Raw genomic sequence first — 22,189 nt, 5'->3', positions numbered from 1 at the left:
CGGCCGGAGTGGGTGCATGGGGTGTACTAGTGAAGCAGCACATACTGCCCCCTGCTGGCCAGAGGCTGTGTCGCGGGGAAGCGGCCGTGATGAGCGTGCGGGCAGCATGCAGGGGAGTAAACAGCTGGCAGGACACAGCCCCCAGGAGCCGTGCCCGCGCCTTTCTCCAGCTCCCCAGAGGCCTCCGAGCCTGTCCTGTGCCGGCCAGCACTTCTGGGCTTAGCACGGCGCTCCACCCCGGCTGCCCGCCCTGGGCCTGCGTACGGCCGGCTCCTACCCACCCCAAGGGGGGGCACCCACGCCGGGCGGCCAGCGGCGGGCCCCACCGGAAGCAGATGGACATGCATGAGGACACCAGCACCGCGCGACGGCCGCTGCGCGTTACCTGTTTTATAAATATTTCTTAAACTACCAAAGGTTTTTAATTTCCACATTTTGCGCTTGGCTGCGGAGCGTCCGGGGGGGAGGGGGGAGCAGCGGGAGGCGGGAGAGAAGAAAGGGAGACAGTCAAGAGAAAAAGCCAGAAGACGGGGATACCACCTGGGGAGGGGGGCAAAGCGCTAGAGCGGGAGGGGAGAAGCTGTGAGTGGTGAGAGCCAGCCCTCCCCCTTCCCCGAGAGAGGTGGGGGGTGTGGGGAGAGCTGGGCGGGAGGGTGTGCTGGGAAGCCATTCGCAGAGTGGGATGAAACATTCCTAGCGCCCGGTGGAGGGGCCAGCGCCGAGGTGCCATGGGAGGTGCCCGGCACTGGGAGTCTGGCTGGCAGAAGGGACCAGTATTGTCTGGACCCGGCTGGCAGGAACCAGACCGGTATGGTGCGAACCAAGCTGGCAAGAACCAGACCAGGATCATCTGGACCGGGCTGGCAGGAACCAGACCAGACTGGCAGGAACCGAACTGGACCGGGCTGGCAGGAAACAGACCGGTATGGTGTAAACCAAGCTGGCAGGAATCAGACCAGTTTCATCTGGACCAGGCTGGCAGGAACCAGACCAAACTGGCAGGAATCAGACCAGTAATTGTCTGGACCAGGCTGGCAGGAACCAGACCAGACTGGCAGGAATCAGACCAGTAATTGTCTGGACCAGGCTGGCAGGAACCAGACCAGACTGGTAGGAATCAGACCAGTAATCGTCTGGACCAGGCTGGCAGGAACCAGACTAAACTGGCAGGAATCAGACCAGTAATCGTCTGGACCAGGCTGGCAAGAACCAGACCAGACTGGCAGGAACCAAACCGGTATCGTCTGGACCGGGCTGGCAGGAAACAGACTGGTATGGTGAGAACCAAGCTGGCAAGAACCAGACCAGGATCATCTGGTCTGGGCTGGTAGGAACCAGACCAGACTGGCAGGAACCAGACCAGTTTCATCTAGACCAGGCTGGCAGGAACCAGACCAAGCTGGCAGGAATCAGACCAGTATCGTCTGGACCGGGCTGGCAGGAATCAGACCAGTATCGTCTGGACCGGGCTGAGCCAGTCTCTGGGGCATCCCTCCCCGCCAGGGCTGGTCTCCCTGGATACGCTTACACAGCAGGGTTCGAGGTGAACTCCCTCCCGTCTACACAAGTCGTGTTAGCCCAGGCCTCGGATCCAGGCTGGGGTAGAGGGTCGGAGCCGGAGTCAAGCCCTGTTGCTTTGCAGTGTAGACGCAGCCCCCCAGTCCCATGGGCCGACTGCCCTCTCCCTGGAGGGCCCCGGTGCCCTCCCTGCCCCGCTCCCAGGGTGCTCTGGGACCCCCCAGCTGGGGGTGCTGCTCATGAGGCTGGCCCCGAGCCTGTGTTGCCATGGCGACAGCCTCCCTCACCTTCCGCCTGCCCTGTCGAGCCCTCGGTTTTCGAGGGGGTCGTCAGCTTCTTCCGGCGATGCTTCTTCCTGTCAATCATGGGTGAAGGAGGCGGGTCCTTGCCGCTGGGGCTGGGCACCCCGTCTCCGGCCAGAGCCCCCTCTGCAGAGAGACATGGGCAGGAGACGTCACCCCATGTCCCCCCATCATCCGATGGCCCCTCCGGAAACACCCCACAGAGTTTGCCTGTCGGGGTGGGGAGCCCCAGGCCAGCCGCTCCAATGGGCAAACTGCAGAGAGATCTCGGGGGGTTCTGGGTTCAAGGCATCAGCCGGTCTCCAGGGTCCCTGAGGCAGCAACGGCCCGGGGGTTTGCCTGACCCGGCAGCGTCTCCATCGCCGGAGGTCCTGCTGGGAGCCCCGCATGCCCGACAGCTGCCAAGCAGATCTGGGGCTCCTCTCCCTGCACCCCTCCCCGTGGCATTCCCGGTCCCCTTCCCGCTCGCCGGCCCTTGGCGAGGGCCCCGGGGCACGGCGGGGGCAGCACCGAACCTACCCGCGCCGGCGGTCTTGGCGCTGGCTGCCGAGGCGCAGCGCTGGAGGGGCCGGTCCGGCTTCCCCAACGCTTTGGCCGCTTGCTCTGTCGGGAGGGTCAGCATGGCAGGGGAGAGGCTCGCTGCGGGGAGAGAAGGGGGCTGAGGGGCCTTGGATCCAGCCGAGACGGCGCTGGGCCCGTACGGTGACATAAGGACCCGTCCGCTGGCGCGGATGAGCCCAGCTAAAGAGCAATCCATCCGGCCGCTAGGTGTCACCGTTGTGTTAGCGGGGCATAGGGCTGTAGTGTGTGTGTGTGTGTGTGTGGTAGTGGGGGTGCTGTTACAGTCACGGCTGTAGTGTGTGTGTGTGTGTGTGTGTGTGTGTGTGTGTGTGTGTGTGTGTGTGTGTGAGGTAGTGGGGGTGCTGTTACAGTCACGGCTGTAGTGTGTGTGTGTGTGTGTGTGTGTGTGTGTGTGTGTGTGTGTGTGTGAGGTAGTGGGGGTGCTGTTACAGTCACGGCTGTAGTGTGTGTGTGTGTGTGTGTGTGTGTGTGTGTGAGGTAGTGGGGGTGCTGTTACAGTCACGGCTGTAGTGTGTGTGTGTGTGTGTGTGTGTGTGTGTGTGTGAGGCAGTGGGGGTGCTGTTACAGTCACGGCTGTAGTGTGTGTGTGTGGGGGGGGTGTACCTCAGTTCTCCCCCCTTGCGGCTCTCTCTGCATGAGGGGGAGAGGCCAGGCATGACTCCCTGGGGAGGTACGTCAGAGTCTCACCTCCTGGGGACCCCGGGGACAAAAGATTCACCTTGGGTCTGAGAGCAGGACAATGCAGGAGGCGGAGCTGCCCGGGGCTCAGGGACCAGCTGTGGGGAGTTGCTTTAGTCTTGGCTGGGGGAAGCATGAGGAGTCCAGGACAGGGGGGTTCAGGGGCCTGTGAACCCCTTCCCCCAAGGGGACTAGGTTCTGCCCTGGCTCCTATTCAGCCTCGAGGCTGCGCTGTGCTGGATCTCGGAGAAGCACCAAACCTTCTCGACTGGCTGGCGGACTCACGTCTGGCTGCAGATGAGGGGGTAGGGTGGGGGGCTCCCCGAGGCACGGTCACAGGGGTCACCCCGAATGCCAGACCCCAGCCCGCTGGCCCGGTGCTCACTTACCTCCACCCTCGGGCACCTGCCCCCCGCCCACGTCCTTCACCAGGCCGTTGATGCTGGAGGAGGGGCTGCAGGCGGAGATGGCCCTGGGGGGGCGCTTGCCGGGCACCTTGACGGTGGTGCGCAGGAGGTCCATGCCCTTCCCATGGGTGCTGTGAATGTAATCCTAGTGGGAGAGACGGGGGGGGTCACCGCCAAGCCCCCCGGGGGACGGAGCGGGCATTGTTGGCTTGTATGGGATTTCTGCCTTGCCCTGCTCTGTGCCTCAGTTTCCCTAGGCCCGGCACCGGGGCCCTGCTGGGGATGGGAGTTTTGGGTGAGGCTCTCCGGGAAGGGAAGCCCAGCACATAGCCAATAGCTCCGGCTCTCTTGTAACCCGAGTCTTGGTGGGGGTGTGACCAGGTGACAGGATAAAGGAGGGGGGTGGGGCTGCCTGCAGGCTGGCAGGGGTTGCTGAGCGTGTGAATGAGTCTCTGCTGGCTTCGGATGCAGGGAGGGGGCCCTGGCTCTGGATGGATTGTACCGTCTGCTCCTGGTCCCTGTGTTAACAAGTCTGTGCTTGGTGTCCCTGTCAATGAATACAACTTCTGTTCTCCCTGCTGGCTGAGGGTCACATCTGGCTGCGGATGGGAGCGCAGGGCCCAGAGAGCCCCCCCCCCCACTCCTCCGTGACACCCTGCGCAGCCGCCGAGCTAACGCAACCCAGCTATCCGGCCTGCGTGCCCATCCCCACGGCGTCTGGCCTGCACGACTGGGCAGTGTCCCGATAGGCAGCAAGTCGCCCCTCCGGCAGGATGGTGCAGTCTGGGGGCCTGGGCCTGAGTCCTGGTGCTCAGCGGACGAGGGAGATGAGGGAGGCAGGAGAACCCCAGAACGAGCCATGCCTGGGGGTGCTGATGTTGGGGGGCTATGCTGACACCCACAAGCGGCAGAGTTGGGCTCGGCCGCTGATGCAGGGGGTGTGGCCAGGCACTTACGTTGATGCTGGGGTGGTAGAAGAGAAACCCGTTGCTGGACAGGGTCACATATTTCTTCTTCCACTCCTTGTTGAGGGAATTGCCGCTGCGTTTCAACAGGAAGCTCTGGGGGAAGAGTGGGGGGATGGGGGACAGGACTGCTAGCCATCGACGGAGTCACCTCCTCCCACTGGCCTCGGCACAGGTGTGGGTCGAACCTTGTGCCTTCCCCGGGCCGCCTGTCAAGGAGGCCTCCCAAGGCTGGTGACATTCGCCAGCATTGTACAGATGGGGAAACTGAGGCACGGGTGGGGCTGTGTCCGGTGGGAATAAAATGCAGGTTGCCCGGGTCCTGGTCAGTGATCTGTGCACTAGGCCTCCACCGTCCCTCAGTCGCACCCAGCGCTGGGATCTAGCCAAGGCCAGGGCTGTGGGTCGCTATGCATTCGGCCCGGGGGGGTGGGGCACGGCCCCCGGGTCTCAGTGTGGCAGGGGCTGCTGCCTATGGGGCGTTCCCTGGGTTCATTGCTCACCCGTGGCCGACAGACTCCCCCCCGCTTGCCTCGTGTGGTCATGGGGAGCAGGCTCTCAGACCCCCCCACTGCAGTGCTCTGGCTGGGGGGTCCCCCAAAGCTACGACAGCTGCACCTGCCGCCCTGCTCCGTTCCCATCTGCTCTGGCATCTCGCCGGGCAGGATGCCATGGGGCACCTAACGCCGCCGGAGCTGTGTGCACCCCCTGGGTGTGATCCTGGGGGGGCACATGCCGGGGGGCAGTGTAGGGTGTGTGCATGCACCACAGGGTGTGTGTGTGTGTCTGTGTGTGTGTGTGCTGTGTGTGATGGGTCTGTATATGTGTGCTCTGTGTGTGTGTGTGCTATAAGTGTGTGCTGTGTGTATGTGTAGGTGTGTGTCTGTGAGTGCTGGATGTGTGTGTGTGCTGGGTGTGTGTGTGTACTGTGTGTATATGTGTGTGCTTTGTGTGTGTGTGTGCTGCGTGATATCTGTGTGTGCTCTGTGTGTGCTGGGTGCTATCATAAGTGTTTGCTGTGTGTGCTGTATGTGTGTGGTGTGCTGGGTGTGTACGTGTGTTGTGTGCTGGGTGTGTTGTGTGCTGGGTGTGTACGTGTGTTGTGTGCTGGGTGTGTTGTGTGCTGGTTGTGTACGTGTGTTGTGTGCTGGGTGTGTTGTGTGCTGGGTGTGTACGTGTGTTGTGTGCTGGATGTGTACGTGTGTTGTGTGCTGGGTGTGTTGTGTGCTGGTTGTGTACGTGTGTTGTGTGCTGGGTGTGTTGTGTGCTGGTTGTGTACGTGTGTTGTGTGCTGGGTGTGTTGTGTGCTGGGTGTGTACGTGTGTTGTGTGCTGGGTGTGTTGTGTGCTGGTTGTGTACGTGTGTTGTGTGCTGGGTGTGTTGTGTGCTGGGTGTGTACGTGTGTTGTGTGCTGGGTGTGTACGTGTGTTGTGTGCTGAGTGTGTTGTGTGCTGGTTGTGTACGTGTGTTGTGTGCTGGGTGTGTACGTGTGTTGTGTGCTGGGTGTGTTGTGTGCTGGGTGTGTACGTGTGTTGTGTGCTGGGTGTGCGTGCGCAGGAGCATGCTTGGGGCTGTTGCTATTGCAAAGGAAAACCCCTGAGCCCTCGCCCAGCCCGTGGGCACTGGGGGATGCGGGCGGCAGGGCAGGGCTGCCCGGCTGTGCCCGGCTCTCACCTGCTTGATGGGGATGTCCCGGCCGCTCCCCGCGCTGTTCCCTCTGCTGTCCAGGCTTCTCTTCTCCGAATCGCTGCCCCGGCGGTTCTGCAACGCGACAACCAGCGCTTGGCAAAAGGAACATGGCCCAGGCACCCTGCCCCCAGGGGGCGCCACGGAGCCACCCAGGACGCCCTGTGTCCTGCCCCGAGGGGGTGCCACAGAGCCACCCCTGGGCCCCTGTGTCCTGCCCCGAGGGGGTGCCACAGAGCCACCCCTGGGCCCCTGTGTCCTGCCCCCAGGGGGTGCCACGGAGCCACTCCAGGGCCCCTGTGTCCTGCCCCCAGGGGGTGCCACGGAGCCATCCCTGGGCCCCTGTGTCCTGCCCCCAGGGGGTGCCACGGAGCCACTCCAGGGCCCCTGTGTCCTGCCCCCAGGGGGTGCTACAGAGCCACTCCAGGGCCCCTGTGTCCTGCCCCCAGGGGGTGCTACAGAGCCACTCCTGGGCCCCTGGGCCCTGCCCCCAGGGGGTGTCACAGAGCCACCCCTGGGCCCCTGTGTCCTGCCCCCAGGGGGTGCCACGGAGCCACCCCTGGGCCCCTGTGTCCTGCCCCCAGGGGGTGCCACGGAGCCACTCCAGGGCCCCTGAGTCCTGCCCCCAGGGGGTGCCACGGAGCCACTCCTGGGCCCCTGGGCCCTGCCCCCAGGGGGTGCCACGGAGCCACCCCTGGGCCCCTGTGTCCTGCCCCCAGGGGGTGTCACAGAGCCACTCCAGGGCCCCTGTGTCCTGCCCCCAGGGGGTGTCACAGAGCCACTCCAGGGCCCCTGTGTCCTGCCCCCAGGGGGCAGTACAGAGCCGCTGAGTTCCAAGCCCCACCCAGCCTCCTGATCCCCCAGCAGCTGCGGTTCAAGGCTCCAGCCCCCAGCAGTGTGTGGAGGGCTCCGGGGCCCGGTGCTGTTGGACGTGCCCGACGGGAGGGCCGGAGACAGGGGCAGGGAGGGCTCACCGTGAAGAGGCTGGTGCGCCGCTTGGCCCCACGGTGCAGGGAGCTGGGGGTGCCGATCCCGACCGAGGCCTCGCTCCGTAGCTCACGGTGGCTGATGTTGGGCGTGGACGGCAAGGAGGAGGAATAATCGCTCGTGTGGCCTCCGTTACTGGCCTGGAAAAGAGCCCCGGGCACCTGGCGTCAACATCCCCCAGACGAGGGGCCGAGGGCCAGGGACTGCAGGGACTTGTGGGCCGTGTGGATCAGGGGTTAGGGTGCAGGGAAGGCAGGACACCTGGGTTCTCTCCCCAGCTCTGGGAGGGGAGTAGGGCCTAGTGGTTAAAGCAGTTGGGACTGCGAGTTAGAACCTCTGGGTTGTATTTTCCACCTCCCCCCCCAGGGCAGGGCAGTTCTTGTCCCTGTTGCCCGGGTCCAGGGGGCAGACGGGGCTAGGCAGGGGTGCCCCCTGCTGGTAAGGGGAGGGCCGTACCTGGCCAGAGTGGATGCCGCCCACTGGGGTGGAGGCGGCCGAGTGGCTGGGGGTGCTGGGCAGGGACTTGCAGGAGGCCAGGAGCTGCTGCTGCTTCTTCAGAGACACGACCTTCTGGGTGACTGGGAGGGGAAGGGAAGTCACGTGAGAGACGGAGCCACGTGGCTGAGCCCACCCCCGTCACGGCCACTGGGACCCGGGGGAAGTAATTCGCCCCAGCCCAGACACGTGGACCCCCAGGGCTGGCCTGGCCACGGCCACCGGGACCCGGGGGAAGTAACTCGCCCCAGCCCAGACACGTGGACCCCCAGGGCTGGCCCGGCCACGGCCACCGGGACCTGGGGGAAGTAACTCGCCCCAGCCCCGACATGTGGACCCCCAGGGCTGGCCCGGCCACGGCCACCGGGACCCGGGGGAAGTAACTCGCCCCAGCCCAGACACGTGGACCCCCAGGGCTGGCCCGGCCACGGCCACCGGGACCCCGGGGAAATAATTGGCCCCAGGCTGGACACAGAGACTCCCAGGACCTGGCCCAGCCACGGGGAAGCCCAGCCCCACCCCTCAGGCCCCCGGTGCTCCCAGGTGCCACCTGTGGCATGTGGAATCAGAGCCCCAAACCTCCTCCCCACAGGCTGCCCCCTCCCACGTGAGGCGCGCCAGCTCCCAGCCCCTCCCCCCGGTCACCTTCATTGAAGACCCGGTCGACGTTGAGGCCGTAGGTGGCGCAGGTCTCGTAGTAGAGGCAGCGCTTCATGTCGCTGCAGAGCTCCCGGGCCTGCGCGTCCTCGATCACCCGCGGGTTGCTGGAGCTGATCTTGTCTGGGGGTGGGGGGAGACCAGCCCCTTCTCAGCCGGACAGACCCGAACCCCCCGCCCTGCTCCCCGTGCACGGCGCCCCCTAGAGACCCCCCCGACTCTGCTCCCTGTGCACGGCGCCCCCTAGAGACCCCCCCCCACCCTGCTCCCCGTGCACGGCGCCCCCTAGAGACCCCCCCCCGCTCTGCTCCCTGTGCACGGCGCCCCCTAGAGACCCCCCGCCCTGCTCCCCGTGCACGGCGCCCCCTAGAGACCCCCCCCGCTCTGCTCCCTGTGCACGGCGCCCCCTAGAGACCCCCCGCCCTGCTCCCCGTGCACGGCGCCCACTAGAGACCCCCCCGACTCTGCTCCCTGTGCACGGCGCCCCCTAGAGACCCCCCCAGCTCTGCTCCCTGTGCACGGCGCCCCCTAGAGACCCCCCCCGCCCTGCTCCCCGTGCACGGCGCCCCCTAGAGACCCCCCCGCCCTGCTCCCCGTGCACGGCGCCCCCTAGAGACCCCCCCGCCCTGCTCCCCGTGCACGGCGCCCCCTACAGACCCCCCCGCCCTGCTCCCCGTGCACGGCGCCCCCTACAGACCCCCCCGCCCTGCTCCCCGTGCACGGCGCCCCCTAGAGACCCCCCAGCTCTGCTCCCTGTGCACGGCGCCCCCTAGAGACGCCCCCGCCCTGCTCCCTGTGCACGGCGCCCCCTAGAGACCCCCCCGACTCTGCTCCCTGTGCACAGCGCCCCCTAGAAACCCCCCCCGACTCTGCTCCCTGTGCACGGCGCCCCCTAGAGACCCCCCAGCTCTGCTCCCTGTGCACGGCGCCCCCTAGAAACCCCCCCGCCCTGCTCCCCGTGCACAGCGCCCCCTAGAGACCCCCCCGACTCTGCTCCCTGTGCACGGCGCCCCCTAGAGACCCCCCCGACTCTGCTCCCTGTGCACGGCGCCCCCTAGACACCCCCCCGACTCTGCTCCCTGTGCACAGCGCCCCCTAGAAACCCCCCCGCCCTGCTCCCCGTGCACGGCGCCCCCTAGAGACCCCCCCGCCCTGCTCCCCGTGCACAGCGCCCCCTAGAGACCCCCCAGCTCTGCTCCCTGTGCACGGCACCCCTAGAGACCCCCCGCCCTGCACCCCGTGCACGGCGCCCCCTAGAGACCCCCCCGCCCTGCTCCCCGTGCACGGCGCCCCCTAGAAACCCCCCAGCTCTGCTCCCTGTGCACGGCGCCCCCTAGAGACCTCCCCGCCCTGCTCCCCGTGCACGGCGCCCCCTAGAGACCCCCCCCCCGCCCTGCTCCCCGTGCACGGCGCCCCCTAGAGACCCCCCCCGCTCTGCTCCCTGTGCACGGCGCCCCCTAGAGACCCCCCCGACTCTGCTCCCTGTGCACAGCGCCCCCTAGAGACCCCCCCCCGCCCTGCTCCCCGTGCACGGCGCCCCCTAGAGACCCCCCAGCTCTGCTCCCTGTGCACGGCGCCCCCTAGAGACTCCCCCCCGCCCTGCTCCCTGTGCACGGCGCCCCCTAGAGACCCCCCCCCGCCCTGCTCCCCGTGCACGGCGCCCCCTAGAGACTCCCCCCCGCCCTGCTCCCTGTGCACGGCGCCCCCTAGAAACCCCCCGCCCTGCTCCCTGTGCACGGCGCCCCCTAGAAACCCCCCCGCCCTGCTCCCCGTGCACAGCGCCCCCTAGAGACCTCCCGCCCTGCTCCCCGTGCACGGCACCCCCTAGAGACCCCCCCGCCCTGCTCCCCGTGCACAGCGCCCCCTAGAGACCCCCCCGCCCTGCTCCCCATGCACGGCGCCCCCTAGAGACCTCCCGCCCTGCTCCCCGTGCACGGCGCCCCCTAGAGACCCCCCGCCCTGCTCCCCGTGCACGGTGCCCCCTAGAGACCCCCCCGACTCTGCTCCCTGTGCACGGCGCCCCCTAGAGAACCCCCAACTCTGCTCCCTGTGCACGGCACCCCCTAGAGACCCCCCCGCCCTGCTCCCCGTGCACGGCGCCCCCTAGAGACCCCCCCCGCTCTGCTCCCTGTGCACGGCGCCCCCTAGAGACCCCCCCCCCGCCCTGCTCCCTGTGCACGGCGCCCCCTAGAGACCCCCCGCCCTGCTCCCCGTGCACGGTGCCCCCTAGAGACCCCCCCGACTCTGCTCCCTGTGCACGGCGCCCCCTAGAGACCCCCCAACTCTGCTCCCTGTGCACGGCACCCCCTAGAGACCCCCCCCGCCCTGCTCCCCGTGCACAGCGCCCCCTAGAGACCCCCCGCCCTGCTCCCTGTGCACGGTGCCCCCTAGAGACCCCCCCGACTCTGCTCCCTGTGCACAGCGCCCCCTAGAGACCTCCCGCCCTGCTCCCCGTGCACGGCGCCCCCTAGAGACCCCCCCGCCCTGCTCCCCGTGCACGGCGCCCCCTAGAGACCCCCCCGACTCTGCTCCCCGTGCACGGCGCCCCCTAGAGACTCCCCCCCGCCCTGTTCCCTGTGCACGGCGCCCCCTAGAGACCCCCCCGACTCTGCTCCCTGTGCACAGCGCCCCCTAGAGACCCCCCCGCCCTGCTCCCCGTGCACGGCGCCCCCTAGAGACCCCCCCGACTCTGCTCCCTGTGCACGGCGCCCCCTAGAGACCCCCCAGCTCTGCTCCCTGTGCACGGCGCCCCCTAGAGACCCCCCGCCCTGCTCCCCGTGCACGGCGCCCCCTAGAGACTCCCCCCCGCCCTGCTCCCTGTGCACGGCGCCCCCTAGAGACCCCCCCCCGCCCTGCTCCCTGTGCACGGCGCCCCCTAGAGACTCCCCCCCGCCCTGCTCCCTGTGCACGGCGCCCCCTAGAAACCCCCCCGCCCTGCTCCCTGTGCACGGCGCCCCCTAGAAACCCCCCCGCCCTGCTCCCCGTGCACAGCGCCCCCTAGAGACCTCCCGCCCTGCTCCCCGTGCACGGCACCCCCTAGAGACCCCCCCGCCCTGCTCCCCGTGCACAGCGCCCCCTAGAGACCCCCCCGCACTGCTCCCCGTGCACGGCGCCCCCTAGAGACCTCCCGCCCTGCTCCCCGTGCACGGCGCCCCCTAGAGACCGCCCCGCCCTGCTCCCCATGCACGGCGCCCCCTAGAGACCTCCCGCCCTGCTCCCCGTGCACGGCGCCCCCTAGAGACCCCCCGCCCTGCTCCCCGTGCACGGTGCCCCCTAGAGACCCCCCCGACTCTGCTCCCTGTGCACGGCGCCCCCTAGAGACCCCCCAACTCTGCTCCCTGTGCACGGCACCCCCTAGAGACCCCCCCGCCCTGCTCCCCGTGCACGGCGCCCCCTAGAGACCCCCCCCCGCTCTGCTCCCTGTGCACGGCGCCCCCTAGAGACCCCCCCCGCTCTGCTCCCTGTGCACGGCGCCCCCTAGAGACCCCCCCCGCCCTGCTCCCTGTGCACGGCGCCCCCTAGAGACCCCCCGCCCTGCTCCCCGTGCACGGCGCCCCCTAGAGACCCCCCCACTCTGCTCCCTGTGCACGGCGCCCCCTAGAGATCCCCTGCCCTGCTCCCCGTGCACAGCGCCCCCTAGAGACTCCCCCCCACTCTGCTCCCTGTGCACGGTGCCCCCTAGAGACCCCCCCACCCTGCTCCCTGTGCACAGTGCCCCCTAGAGACCCCCTCGCCCTGCTCCCTGTGCACGGCGCCCCCTAGAGACCCCCCCTCCCTGCTCCCCATGCACAGTGCCCCCTAGAGACCTCCCCGCCCTGCTCCCTGTGCACGGTGCCCCCTGGAGCACCCCCCATGTCACTGCAGCCTTGTGGGATTGCCTTGCATATGCAGGGCCTGGATCCCGACGGCTGGCTGCGAGCACCCACTCTGGGCCACTCTGGTGCCACCTTCCGCCAGGGACTCCCAACCCCCTCCCCGGGCCCAGCCCTGCCCCGGCCCCACTCACCCTGCGTGCCCACCAGAGCCACGGCCACCTCCGAGGGGCTGCGGTAGCTGGCCAGGAGGCTGTAGTACTGCGAGACCTCCTGGAAGCTGGCTTCGTTCTCCAGACTGAACACAAAGACCACGGCGTCCGCCCAGCTGGCAAACTGCGGGGCAGGGGAGAAGAGCAGGGAGGGGTGGGCTACCGGGCAGACCCCTAGGCTGAAGGGAGGGGAATCCCCCGACTCAGTGCCAGAGCTGGGGGGCATCTTGTGGACCCTTGTGCCATTGATCTCCTGGCAAGGGAATAGGAGACTTTCCCCCGTCCCTGCCCTCTCCCAGCCGCTACCTTGGCATCCGGGGCGCCCGCTTCCTCTCGGATCAGCAAGAGATGGTTCTGCCCGTCCACCATCACTTCCTTCTTGAACTGTCCGCCTGGAGCCAGAGGGGGAGAGCCAGCGCTGAGCATGGCCCCGGTGCCCAATGGCCCCTGCCTGTCCCAGCCCCCTCCCGCCAGGCTACGGAATCAGCCCCCAGGGGGCTCACGGCTCAGGTTACTGGCCTCTGCTCAGAATGGGGCTGCAGGTCGGGAGTGAGGAGCACCGGCACCGTCTGGACAGAGTCTGGCCACAGATCCAGCAGGGTCTGGGCGTGGAATCGGTAGAGTCTGATTGTGGAACCGGCAGGGTCTGGGCGTGGAACCGGCAGGGTCTGAGCGTGGAACCGGCAGGGTCTGGGCGTGGAACCGGCAGGGTCTGGCCACGGAACTGCAGGGTCTGAGCGTGGAACCGGCAGGGTCTGGGAGTGGAACCGGCAGGGTCTGGCCACGGAACTGGCAGGGTCTGAGCGTGGAACCGGCAGGGTCTGGCCACGGAACTGGCAGGGTCTGAGTGTGGAACCGGCAGGGTCTGGCCACGGAACTGGCAGGGTCTGGCCACAGAACCGGCAGGGTCTGGCCACAGAACCGGCAGGGTCTGAGTGTGGAACGGGCAGGGTCTGGGCGTGGAACCGGCAGGGTCTGGGCGTGGAAACATTCTCCACTCTGCTGGCCTGGCTGCCCACATGCAGGGACGGGCTGGATTCAGCGCCCCCTACAGGCTCCTCCTGGTCTCTGCAGGGCCATGCAGGAGAGGAGCCAAGGGGAAGCTCCGTGCCCACTCCCTCCCCCCCCAGCTCCAGGCACTCACTCTCCGCTGGCTCCAGGCCCAGGTAGGAGCCAGTGAGGAAGCGATGGACAAGCGCCGACTTCCCGCTCTTCGTGCTCCCCAAGACGCCCTGGGAGGCCAAAGGGCAAAGGTCACGGCATGTTGCGCTGGGTCCTGGATTAGACATCCCCCCCCCCCCCCGCACCTGCCCCGGGGTCGCTGGCCAAGGTGCTGAGACAGTGCCCGTCCCAGGCCCCAGGAGCTGGGCTGGGAGCTCAGGTATCCTGCAGCAGGCCCGGGGCAGCGTCCGTCTCCACAGCCCCCGGGAGCATCCGTGGCACCAGTCACAGGGCCCCTGAGCTTGGGGGTCCGGACTGATGCCAAGTGTCAGCTGCCCGGCTTGGTGCCATCAGGCCTTAACAGTGAAACGGGCAGCAGGAGTGAGGGGCATCGGCAGGGCTGGGCTGGCAGGGGCTGTGGGGCAGGAGTGAGGGGCACCGGCAGGGCTGGGGGGTAGGGGCTGTGGGGCAGGAGTGAGGGGCACTGGTAGGGCTGGGGGGCAGGGCTGGGCTGGCAGGGGCTGTGGGGCAGGAGTGAGGGGCACTGGTAGGGCTGGGGGGCAGGGCTGGGCTGGCAGGGGCTGCAGGTTGGGAGTGAGGGGCACCAGCAGGGCTGGGGGGCAGGGGCTGTGGGGCAGGAGGGGCACCGGCAGGGCTGAGCGCAGGCACCTACCAGTCGGAGCTCCGGGACGGAGCGGCTGAGGGTCCATTCCTGACTGTTTGCTACGGCCTCTGCAGGGGGGAAGCAAAGGGGCATGAGGCCCACGGAGAGTCCGCTCATGGGCCGGGTGGCTCTGTGCCGGCTCCCCACCAATGAAGGGAGGGACAGGCTCCGGCTGGGCTGAGCCACCAGGCACTGGGGGGCGGAGGACGCGGCTCCCGGGAGGGCCCCAGGACAGAGCTGCGGGGCTGATGGGCAGTCGCCCGTGTCAGCCTCCGGTGTGCAGAGCAGCAGGCGGGCCCATGTGGCCGTGGCCGGGCAGGGCAGCGCCGCCCCAGAGGGGAGGCCACGGGCAGAGGGCGCGCGGGTTGCGAGGCAGGAGCGGAGGCAGGAACGGGAGCACCACGGGCCGGCGGAGCGGACGGCCAGCCTGGCACGGGCAGCGAGGGCAAGGACCCCAGCCCGCAACAGCCCTTCAGCAGAGCCAGAGGGGCATCGGGTGTTCCTAGTCCCAGGGCCATGATACTGGAACGGTGGGTGCTTCAGAGACTAGACAGACAGACAGAAGGAGTGTGTGGGGATAGATAGATAGATAGATAGATAGATAGATAGATAGATAGATAGATAGATAGAGGGGGTGTGCGGGGATAGATAGATAGATAGATAGATAGATAGATAGATAGATAGATAGATAGATAGATAGATGGGGTGTGTGGGGATAGATAGACAGATGGGGTGTGTGGGGAAGATGGATAAAGACAGAGGGGGTTTGTGTGGGGCACTTGGCACCACTGGCATCTCCTCCCCTGCCTCCCACCTCAGGCCCTACCGGACACTGCCCCTGGCCTCCAGATGCCAGCTAGCCTGGTGCCCAGGGGCCACAAAGCCGGCATCAGGGCTCCGGGTCCGCAGGTGCGGTTCTGCAGTGCTGCTCGGGGCAGCGGGGTACAGGGCTCTGGGAAGGAAGCCGCTCCCAGGCAGCCCCCTGGTATCAACCCCTGCCGGTGGGGTTGTGCCAGCCCGAGGATGGGGGTGGGGCTGGCACCTGGGCCCTTCAATGGGAAGCTGACTGGCTCCGAGAGGCGGCACAGAGAGGCTATTGACAGGCCTGGTGGCTCTGGGGAACACTGGCCTATTGAGCCCGGAGGGAGGGAGGCACGGAGCAGCGCCCGGGTTCCCCCGGCGGCGGGGTCTGCCCCCCCGCCCAGCCCCACGCAGACCCCCAAACACTCCCCTGCGCACCCTACACACGGCTCCTGGAGGTACATAGAGCAGCCCCATCTCCACGCCACCGCCCCTCCAGCCGGGCCTGGATCCAGGACCCCCTCCTCTACGCACATTGCACCCAGCCTGGCGACACGGCTCCGTTTGCCCAGCGTTCCCTGCCCCCGCCAGCGGGGGACCCACTGCCCAGCCCCACGGCCAGCGAGGGCAGCAGCGGCTGGGTTTGGCGCCTGGTGAGGGTGCCCGGGCTGCAGCCAGGGGGCCGGTTCGAGGCCTGGCTGCTCGGGGTCCTTTCCCCGCCGGTTTGCCCAGCTCGGGCTCCAGGGCGTCTCTCTGCCAAGCTCTGGGGGAGGCGACCGTGGCCCCAGGCTGCTGCCTGCAGGACAGGCCCTGCCACCGGCACTGCACGGCATCACTCAATCCGTCTCCGCGTTACCATGGAACCGTTGCTTAGCAACAGTGCCCGGTGCGTTGCCAAGCGACCTGGCGAGACAAGAGCGGAGGCTACGGCCCTGTTGGCTCTGGATTTCTAGGGGTGAGGGGGTGTCCTGACAGCCCCATACCTGGGGGTGCCACCTCCCATGCGGCCACGGTGGCACCGTGTTAGATGGCTCCCGGCGGGTGCTACCCCATGCCTGCCAGCTGCTGGTCTTGCCACCCCCCTCGGGGCCCCTCCCACACCCTGACCCCCGAGGGGGGATGTCACCCAAACAGGCCCATCTGAGACTATCGGGCTCCTGTCTGGTTCCCAGCACCCCCCTACCTGAACCCCTCACGCTCCTCAACCCACTGGCAAGAGACTTATCCCTGTTTTAAAGATGGGGAAACTGAGGCACGGAAACCTGGCTCTCCGAAGCACCCTCCCCACTGGGCCAGCTGTCTTCTCCTGGCAGGACTTTTTCAAAGGGGCCCGATGGCCAGAGCAGCCCGTGCCCGTGGTGTGCCTAATTCCCTTAGGCCCCTCTGACAGTCCCAGCCTTGCAGAGCTAGATGGGGGGCAGGAGCCCAGCAAACTGCCCCCCTCCCCTTCAGCATCAGGCACTAGAGAGACACTAGAAAGCGGGGGCGGGGGCCTGGGCGTAGGGGAAGAATATAGAGACGTCGCGTCTCCACCATCCATCCGCCTCTGCCCCCAGCTGCCTGGCCACGGTGATTGCTGGGTGCTGTGAGCCGCAGTGACCGGCTTGGAGCTCTCTCCCAGCTGGCTGCCCCGGGCTGGCACCGTCGGCTTGGGGGGTTATGTAAGACCAGCTCTAACAGCCGCTGAAGGCTGTCGCTTGCGGGCCCCCCACCCTCCCTGCTGCCCGGCACCCCGAGAGCTGGGAGGAGCAGACCCAAGCAGCGAGGGGAGAGGGAGCGATCCCCGACTCCACCCTCGGGTGCCCCACGCTGGCAGGGGGGCAGAACCTGGACGGCTCGTGGCCGGCCCCAACGTTGGGAAACTGACAGGGGTTTGTGAATGGGCACCACATGTCCCACTACACCCTGCGCCCTCTGCATGGCAGGTGCTGCCCCCTACTGGGGACACGGTCACGGGCAAGGGGTCACGGCCTGCAATGAGGAACAGGCCACGGCTGCAGGGACACCCCCCCCCCCCCAGAGAAGCTGGGAACCGATTTTCACACCGGCTGGGGAAACTGAGGCACGCAAACCTGGCTCTCTAAAGCAGCCTCACCACCGGGCCAGCTGTCTTGTCCCGGCAGGATTTTTTCAAAGGGGCCTGATGGACAGAGCGGCCCATGCCCGTGGTGTGCCTAATTCCCTTAGGACCCTCACAGTCCCAGCCTTGCAGGGACACGGGGCTAGATGGGGGGCAGGAGACCAGCAACCCCCGCCCCCACTTCAGCAGCAGGCACTAGAAAGCAGGATTGAGCTGAAGAGGCTGCTCCCGTCCGTGCCCCGCGACCAGATGGCAAGCACAGTGCCAGGCGGGTGCACGGGTCGTGGGCAGCCCCTCCCCGTGGCATTCAGCCACAGGGATTGCTAAAGTCTGGCCGCCTGGCAAACCGCTCCTGGCGTGACACCGGGCTCTCCCCAGACATATCCCCCTCCCCCCCGGGTTAACGAAGGAGAATCCCAGCACTAATTAGAGCAGGCCCACCCGCCAAGGGCTTTCCTTGACGCCTTTGGGCTCCATTTCATGGACCCCCTGCAGCCGGACTAGACCGAATTCTCCTTGCACCGCTGCTAACCACAGGGGTGCAAATCCACCTCTCGCTTCGGGCTCCCTTTGCCCTGGGCGATGACGGTTCAGGGCCCCTCTCCAGGGGCCGTGCGTGCACGTACGGGGGGTAGCGCATGTGCAAGTGCCCGTGCAGCACGTGCAAAGTCGCACCAAGGCGCCGATGCACCTTCCTCCACGACGGTGCCCAACGGGGCCGCGGCTTCCGCCCAGCACCTGGCAGGAGCATCCCTCAGCCGCCGCAGAACCAGGAACAAACCGTCGCAGCTCTGGCATCGCCCTCCCGCGGCCTGATTGGTGCAGAACACCCCTCCTGCCTCCCAGCAGCCAATCAGCTACACCGGGGACATGCTCCGCCTCAGCGCTTGGCTCCTCCGGTTCAGCATCCTGCGCCCAGCGTGGCGGGAAGAAAAGCCCAGAATGCACCTGGCCAGTTGGGCTCTGCCACACCTGGGCCAGGGGGCAGGGGATGGAATTCCTTCCTGACCCCTGGGGGAGAGATCAGCGTAGGCCCTGGAGCCTGAGATCCGACTGCCCCAGCCGCAGGCCTACACGAGAAATGTTATTAGCGGGCGATCAGTTCGACAGCTGGCTTTAAAAGCACGCCACAGGCTACAGCGCCAGGCCTGGGTGAGCTGGCCCTTTAAGGGGTGTGGCCTTTGCCCCCTTCCCGACTCAGGTCAGTCAGTTTGGATCCAGGGGACCTGCCGGGATGGGGCGACACCCGGCTCAGGTGTGGCTGATCCCGCCCCCGCTAAAAGGGCCAGCTCACCCCATGACGGTCCTAAGGGAGTTGGGAGCCAAGGCTATTTTGCGGCAGCAACAAGGCTGGGCGCAAAGCAGGGGAAGGGACGCTGCTCTCCGGAGGATGCTCGTGCCTGAGCTATGTCCGTGGGATTTAGACACCTCCCTGCCACTGAAACCCATGAGAGTTAGGCGCTGACATTCCACTGGCGGCCTCCATTGCTCTAGGGAATGGGACCATACAGCTGCCAGGGTGACAGGCCCCAGACCCTGGCTGGGATCCCCTGGCCCTACCACAACACAGAGAGATAACGGCTGTGGGTACCGGGCCCGTCTCACCAAAGCCATCAGCCCGCTGGGCGCATGGGCCAGACGCCCGCCTGAGCAGGGGTGTAGCGCGAGCTCCCTTCTGAAGCCTACAGAGCCCCCCCCCTCCGGGCCAGGGATATCGGAGGTGGGTAGTTTGGGCAGCTTACCCAAGCTGTACCATCCTGGGGACTGAGCTGAGATCCTAAACAGATATTGGGCACCGACTGAGGATCTGGCATTACGACCAGACCTGCCAGTAGCTCTTCCCCCAGGATTCCTGCAGCCAGCCCATATCTGATGGGGGAGCTAGACCATGTTCATACACAGGGTGACAGGCTCCGAAAGCAGGTTGGGATCCCGTGGACACCCCAACGCCCGAAGACTTTCAAAATCCCAGCCTTACAGGGCTCTTCCCAGAGCCCACGTCCCAGCAAGGTGGGCACAGTGGTGGAATTAGCACCCGGGAGTCTTGCATCCGCAGTGTGGTGAAGCCCTGTGCTTCCAAGGGCATGCGGCTAGCCCCCCGTTGCACCCCGAATGCACCCCTGGGGGCGGGGCTACTCACGCGCCGGGCACCTGAGGGCGGGGCTGCACACGCGCCCGGGGGCGGGGCCACCCATACGCCGCGTGCCCGGTGTCGGCGCCACCCATGCGCCACACTCCCGGGGCTGGCGCCGCTCCTGTGCCATACGCCCAGGAGTGGGGCTGCCCACATGCCGCGCGCCCGGGGCCGGCGCTGCTCCTGTATCGCGCACCCGGGGGCGGGAGCGGCCCTGATCACTCGGCAGGCGTACAGAAATGGCCCGGCGGGCACCATGGCGCCCGCGGGCACCGCGTTGGGGACCACTGCTCTAGACCCCTCATCATTTGTGTTGCTCTTCTCTGGACCGTCTCCACTTGCTCCACATCTTTGCTGAAACGCGGTGCCCAGAACTGGACACAACACTCCAGCGGAGGGCCGATCAGCGCGGCGTAGAGCGGAAGAACGACTTCTCCTGTCTCGCTCACAACACGCCCATTCATACAGCCCACAATGACGATGGCTTTTTTTGCAACAGCGTCACCCTGCTGATTCGTATTTAGCTCGTGGTCCACGCTGACCCCGAGATCCCTTTCCGCCGGGCTCCTTCCTCGACAGCCACTTCCCGTTTTGTCCGTGTGAAACGGATCGCTCTTTCCTAAGCGGGGCGCTTTGCATTTGTCCTTATTGAACTCTGTCCTATTGTCCTCCGACCATTTCTCCGTGTGTCCGGAGCAGTCTGAATTATGACCCTCCCTCCAAAGCATGTGCAAACCCTCCCAGCTTGGTACCAGCTGCAAATTTATAACCACGCTCTCTATGCCGATATCCAGTGCCGGACTGAGCCATACTTGCTCCTTGGGCAGCGGGCGTGTAGCGCATGCATGGCCCCGCCCCCAGGCGCGCGGCGCCTGATTGACATGATAAGGGGTGCCACGCCCCCAGACGAGCGGCACATGCACAGCCCCGCCCCCAGGCGCCAACCTATGGGGGGGGCCTGATTGAAGCGGTAAGGGGCACCGCACGCCCGGGCACACGGCACCCCATTACCACTTCAATCAGGTGCCCCCGTAGGTTTGCACCCCAGGCAGCTGCCCGGCTAGCCCCCCCCTTAACCCGGCCCTGCCGATATCTAAATCATTGATGAAGATATTGAACAGAACCGGTCCCCAAACTGCATCTCGGCTCTGACCCATGGTCCCTTCCTTCCCTGACCGCTGCCTCAGTTTCCCCTCCCACACCTCACCTACCCAGACAGAGCGCGGGGACTGTCTTACACAACGTGGGGTGTTATCGGAGCCCCCGGCGCAGGGAACAACCCAAGGCCGGCGCTGCTAATTGCAGCCCCGCTACCGGCGTGACTGCGAACCAGGCGGGGGTGCAAATTCCCTGCCCCTTCCCCCTACTGTTTACCTGATGGGTACCCGCCTCACGGTTCCCACCTGGGGGGTCTCAGAGACCAGACTCTCACTGAAAGCCGAGCTAGCGGCGCGCCCGCCCCGTGCTGGGGCTGAGCCAGGGTGGGGTGGGCCGGAGGGGCCTTGGCACAGGCCAGAAGTGGCTGTAACGACAGCCTGTGTTTGGGGCCCCGACAAGATGAGGGCAGGGCGCTTTCTGCTCACTCCTCTGGCTGGATCACGCCGCCTGCCTCCCGGGGGCCCGTGCGCTGTCTCTGGGCCCCTGGCCCCCAAAATCTCCTGGCCCCTGGACACCTGGGCTGCAAATCTCCTAGCCCCTGCTGACTGAAATGAAATGCACACCTGCACCGAGTGCATGGCCTCCCACTCCCAAAAGGGCCCAGGTGTGCAGGCACGGGGCCATGTGCCACCCACTCGGTGGGCACCCAGGTTGGCCGGGAGGCTGCTCTGAGCCCTGGCACAGAACTGCTACCAGACTCGGCTGGGATGTGGGGGTGGTGTTACCCCCTCCTCCAGCAAAGGGAGCCAGGGTGCAGGGTGGCAGTCCAGTGCTGGGTGCGCCCGGCTCCCTTGCCCGCATCCCTCAGCTGGCTCCTGGGCATGCCCCAAGGGAGGGATTCAGGGGCTGAAGAGGGAGATGCTCTCAGACTGAGCGTGCGCAGGGCGAGGTTGTGTGGGCACGGTGCCTGCGTGTTCACTGTGCCCTTCACCGTGGCATCTGGCCCCGCAGCTCCCACCACGTGGCTGGGTCTTTGGAGCACTAAGGAAAGTCATTACCCTCCAGGGAGGGGGCGTGGACCATGGGAACCTCCACCCCGTTCCTCACATCTTTGGGTCCTCACTGACTCACTCCCACGTCACACCCCGCCCCGCCTCTCCCCCGCACTCTGTCGCTGGCTGGCCTGGTGCCCAGGCACAGCGGGGAGGACAGACGCACCCCCCGGCCAGGCACAGAGCCTTTCACAACCTATTATGATTCCTGAGAAGAGGAAAAAAAAAAAGCCAATCCAGCATCTCGTCAAATTAGACTCAACGCCCAAACGGTGCCGGAACAAACCCATGCAGAGACTGCAGATGCCCGCGACAGCACTGGGAATATGAGCGGGCATCCCTTCCACCACAGGCCCTGGCCTGCTGCTCACGACTAGCAACACAACCACAAAGGAGTGGGAGGGGAAACTGAGGCACAGGGCAGCGAGGCAGGACAAGGACATGCCCAGGACAGCAGCAGAGCTGGGACCAGAACCCAGGCCTGGCTGTTATTTTACTGCCGAGGCTGGCACAGTTCTAAGTCGCAGCACCGTGCCTCAGTTTCCCCTCCCGCCCGCTGTCTATTTAAAGTGTAATTTCTCGGGGAAGTGGCTCATCTCTTGCTTTGTACATGCAGGGCCTGGCCCGACAGGGGCCTGCACTGACTGGCGGCTATTTGGCATGACCAGATTGCACAGAATAACCACAAAGACCAATGGATCTGAGAGCAAACCATCAGGCTCGGGAACAACAACGCACTTCCCTGCACCTCCCCCAACCCCGCTGGGCCCCATGGAAGAGGCTGATGCAGAACACGCGGTCAGGGGTTAATCGTGGGTGATTTCACTGCATGTTACTTCCCTCGATCCCGACTCGTGGATTCATCAGCTGTCACCCCCATGCAGAGCTATTGGTTGTC

General features: G+C 66.6%; 1 protein-coding gene across 3 annotated transcripts in view; it reads right to left on the bottom strand.

The window, feature by feature from the left end:
• The window catches only part of AGAP2 (ArfGAP with GTPase domain, ankyrin repeat and PH domain 2), a 53,866-nt gene that overhangs the window by 7,785 nt on the left and 23,892 nt on the right, over window positions 1-22,189 (bottom strand). For 2 of the 3 annotated variants that reach the window (XM_075901729.1, XM_075901727.1), the window contains exons 2-14: window positions 14,136-14,194; window positions 13,446-13,533; window positions 12,608-12,693; window positions 12,284-12,425; window positions 8,266-8,400; window positions 7,582-7,703; window positions 7,113-7,265; window positions 6,127-6,213; window positions 4,444-4,548; window positions 3,470-3,632; window positions 2,340-2,459; window positions 1,806-1,946; window positions 386-445 (exon numbers count right to left, since the gene is read on the bottom strand). In XM_075901729.1, coding sequence (XP_075757844.1) covers window positions 386-445; window positions 1,806-1,946; window positions 2,340-2,459; window positions 3,470-3,632; window positions 4,444-4,548; window positions 6,127-6,213; window positions 7,113-7,265; window positions 7,582-7,703; window positions 8,266-8,400; window positions 12,284-12,425; window positions 12,608-12,693; window positions 13,446-13,533; window positions 14,136-14,194 — 1,461 coding nt within the window. The remainder of the gene's footprint in view (window positions 1-385; window positions 446-1,805; window positions 1,947-2,339; window positions 2,460-3,469; window positions 3,633-4,443; window positions 4,549-6,126; window positions 6,214-7,112; window positions 7,266-7,581; window positions 7,704-8,265; window positions 8,401-12,283; window positions 12,426-12,607; window positions 12,694-13,445; window positions 13,534-14,135; window positions 14,195-22,189) is intronic. The other variant, XM_075901728.1, reaches the window with a different exon arrangement.

Source organism: Pelodiscus sinensis, chromosome 19 (genome assembly GCF_049634645.1).
Source record: "Pelodiscus sinensis isolate JC-2024 chromosome 19, ASM4963464v1, whole genome shotgun sequence".
NCBI lineage: Eukaryota > Metazoa > Chordata > Testudines > Trionychidae > Pelodiscus > Pelodiscus sinensis.
Note: the sequence above shows the minus strand (reverse complement) of the source record. Positions and strands in the feature narration are given on the sequence as shown.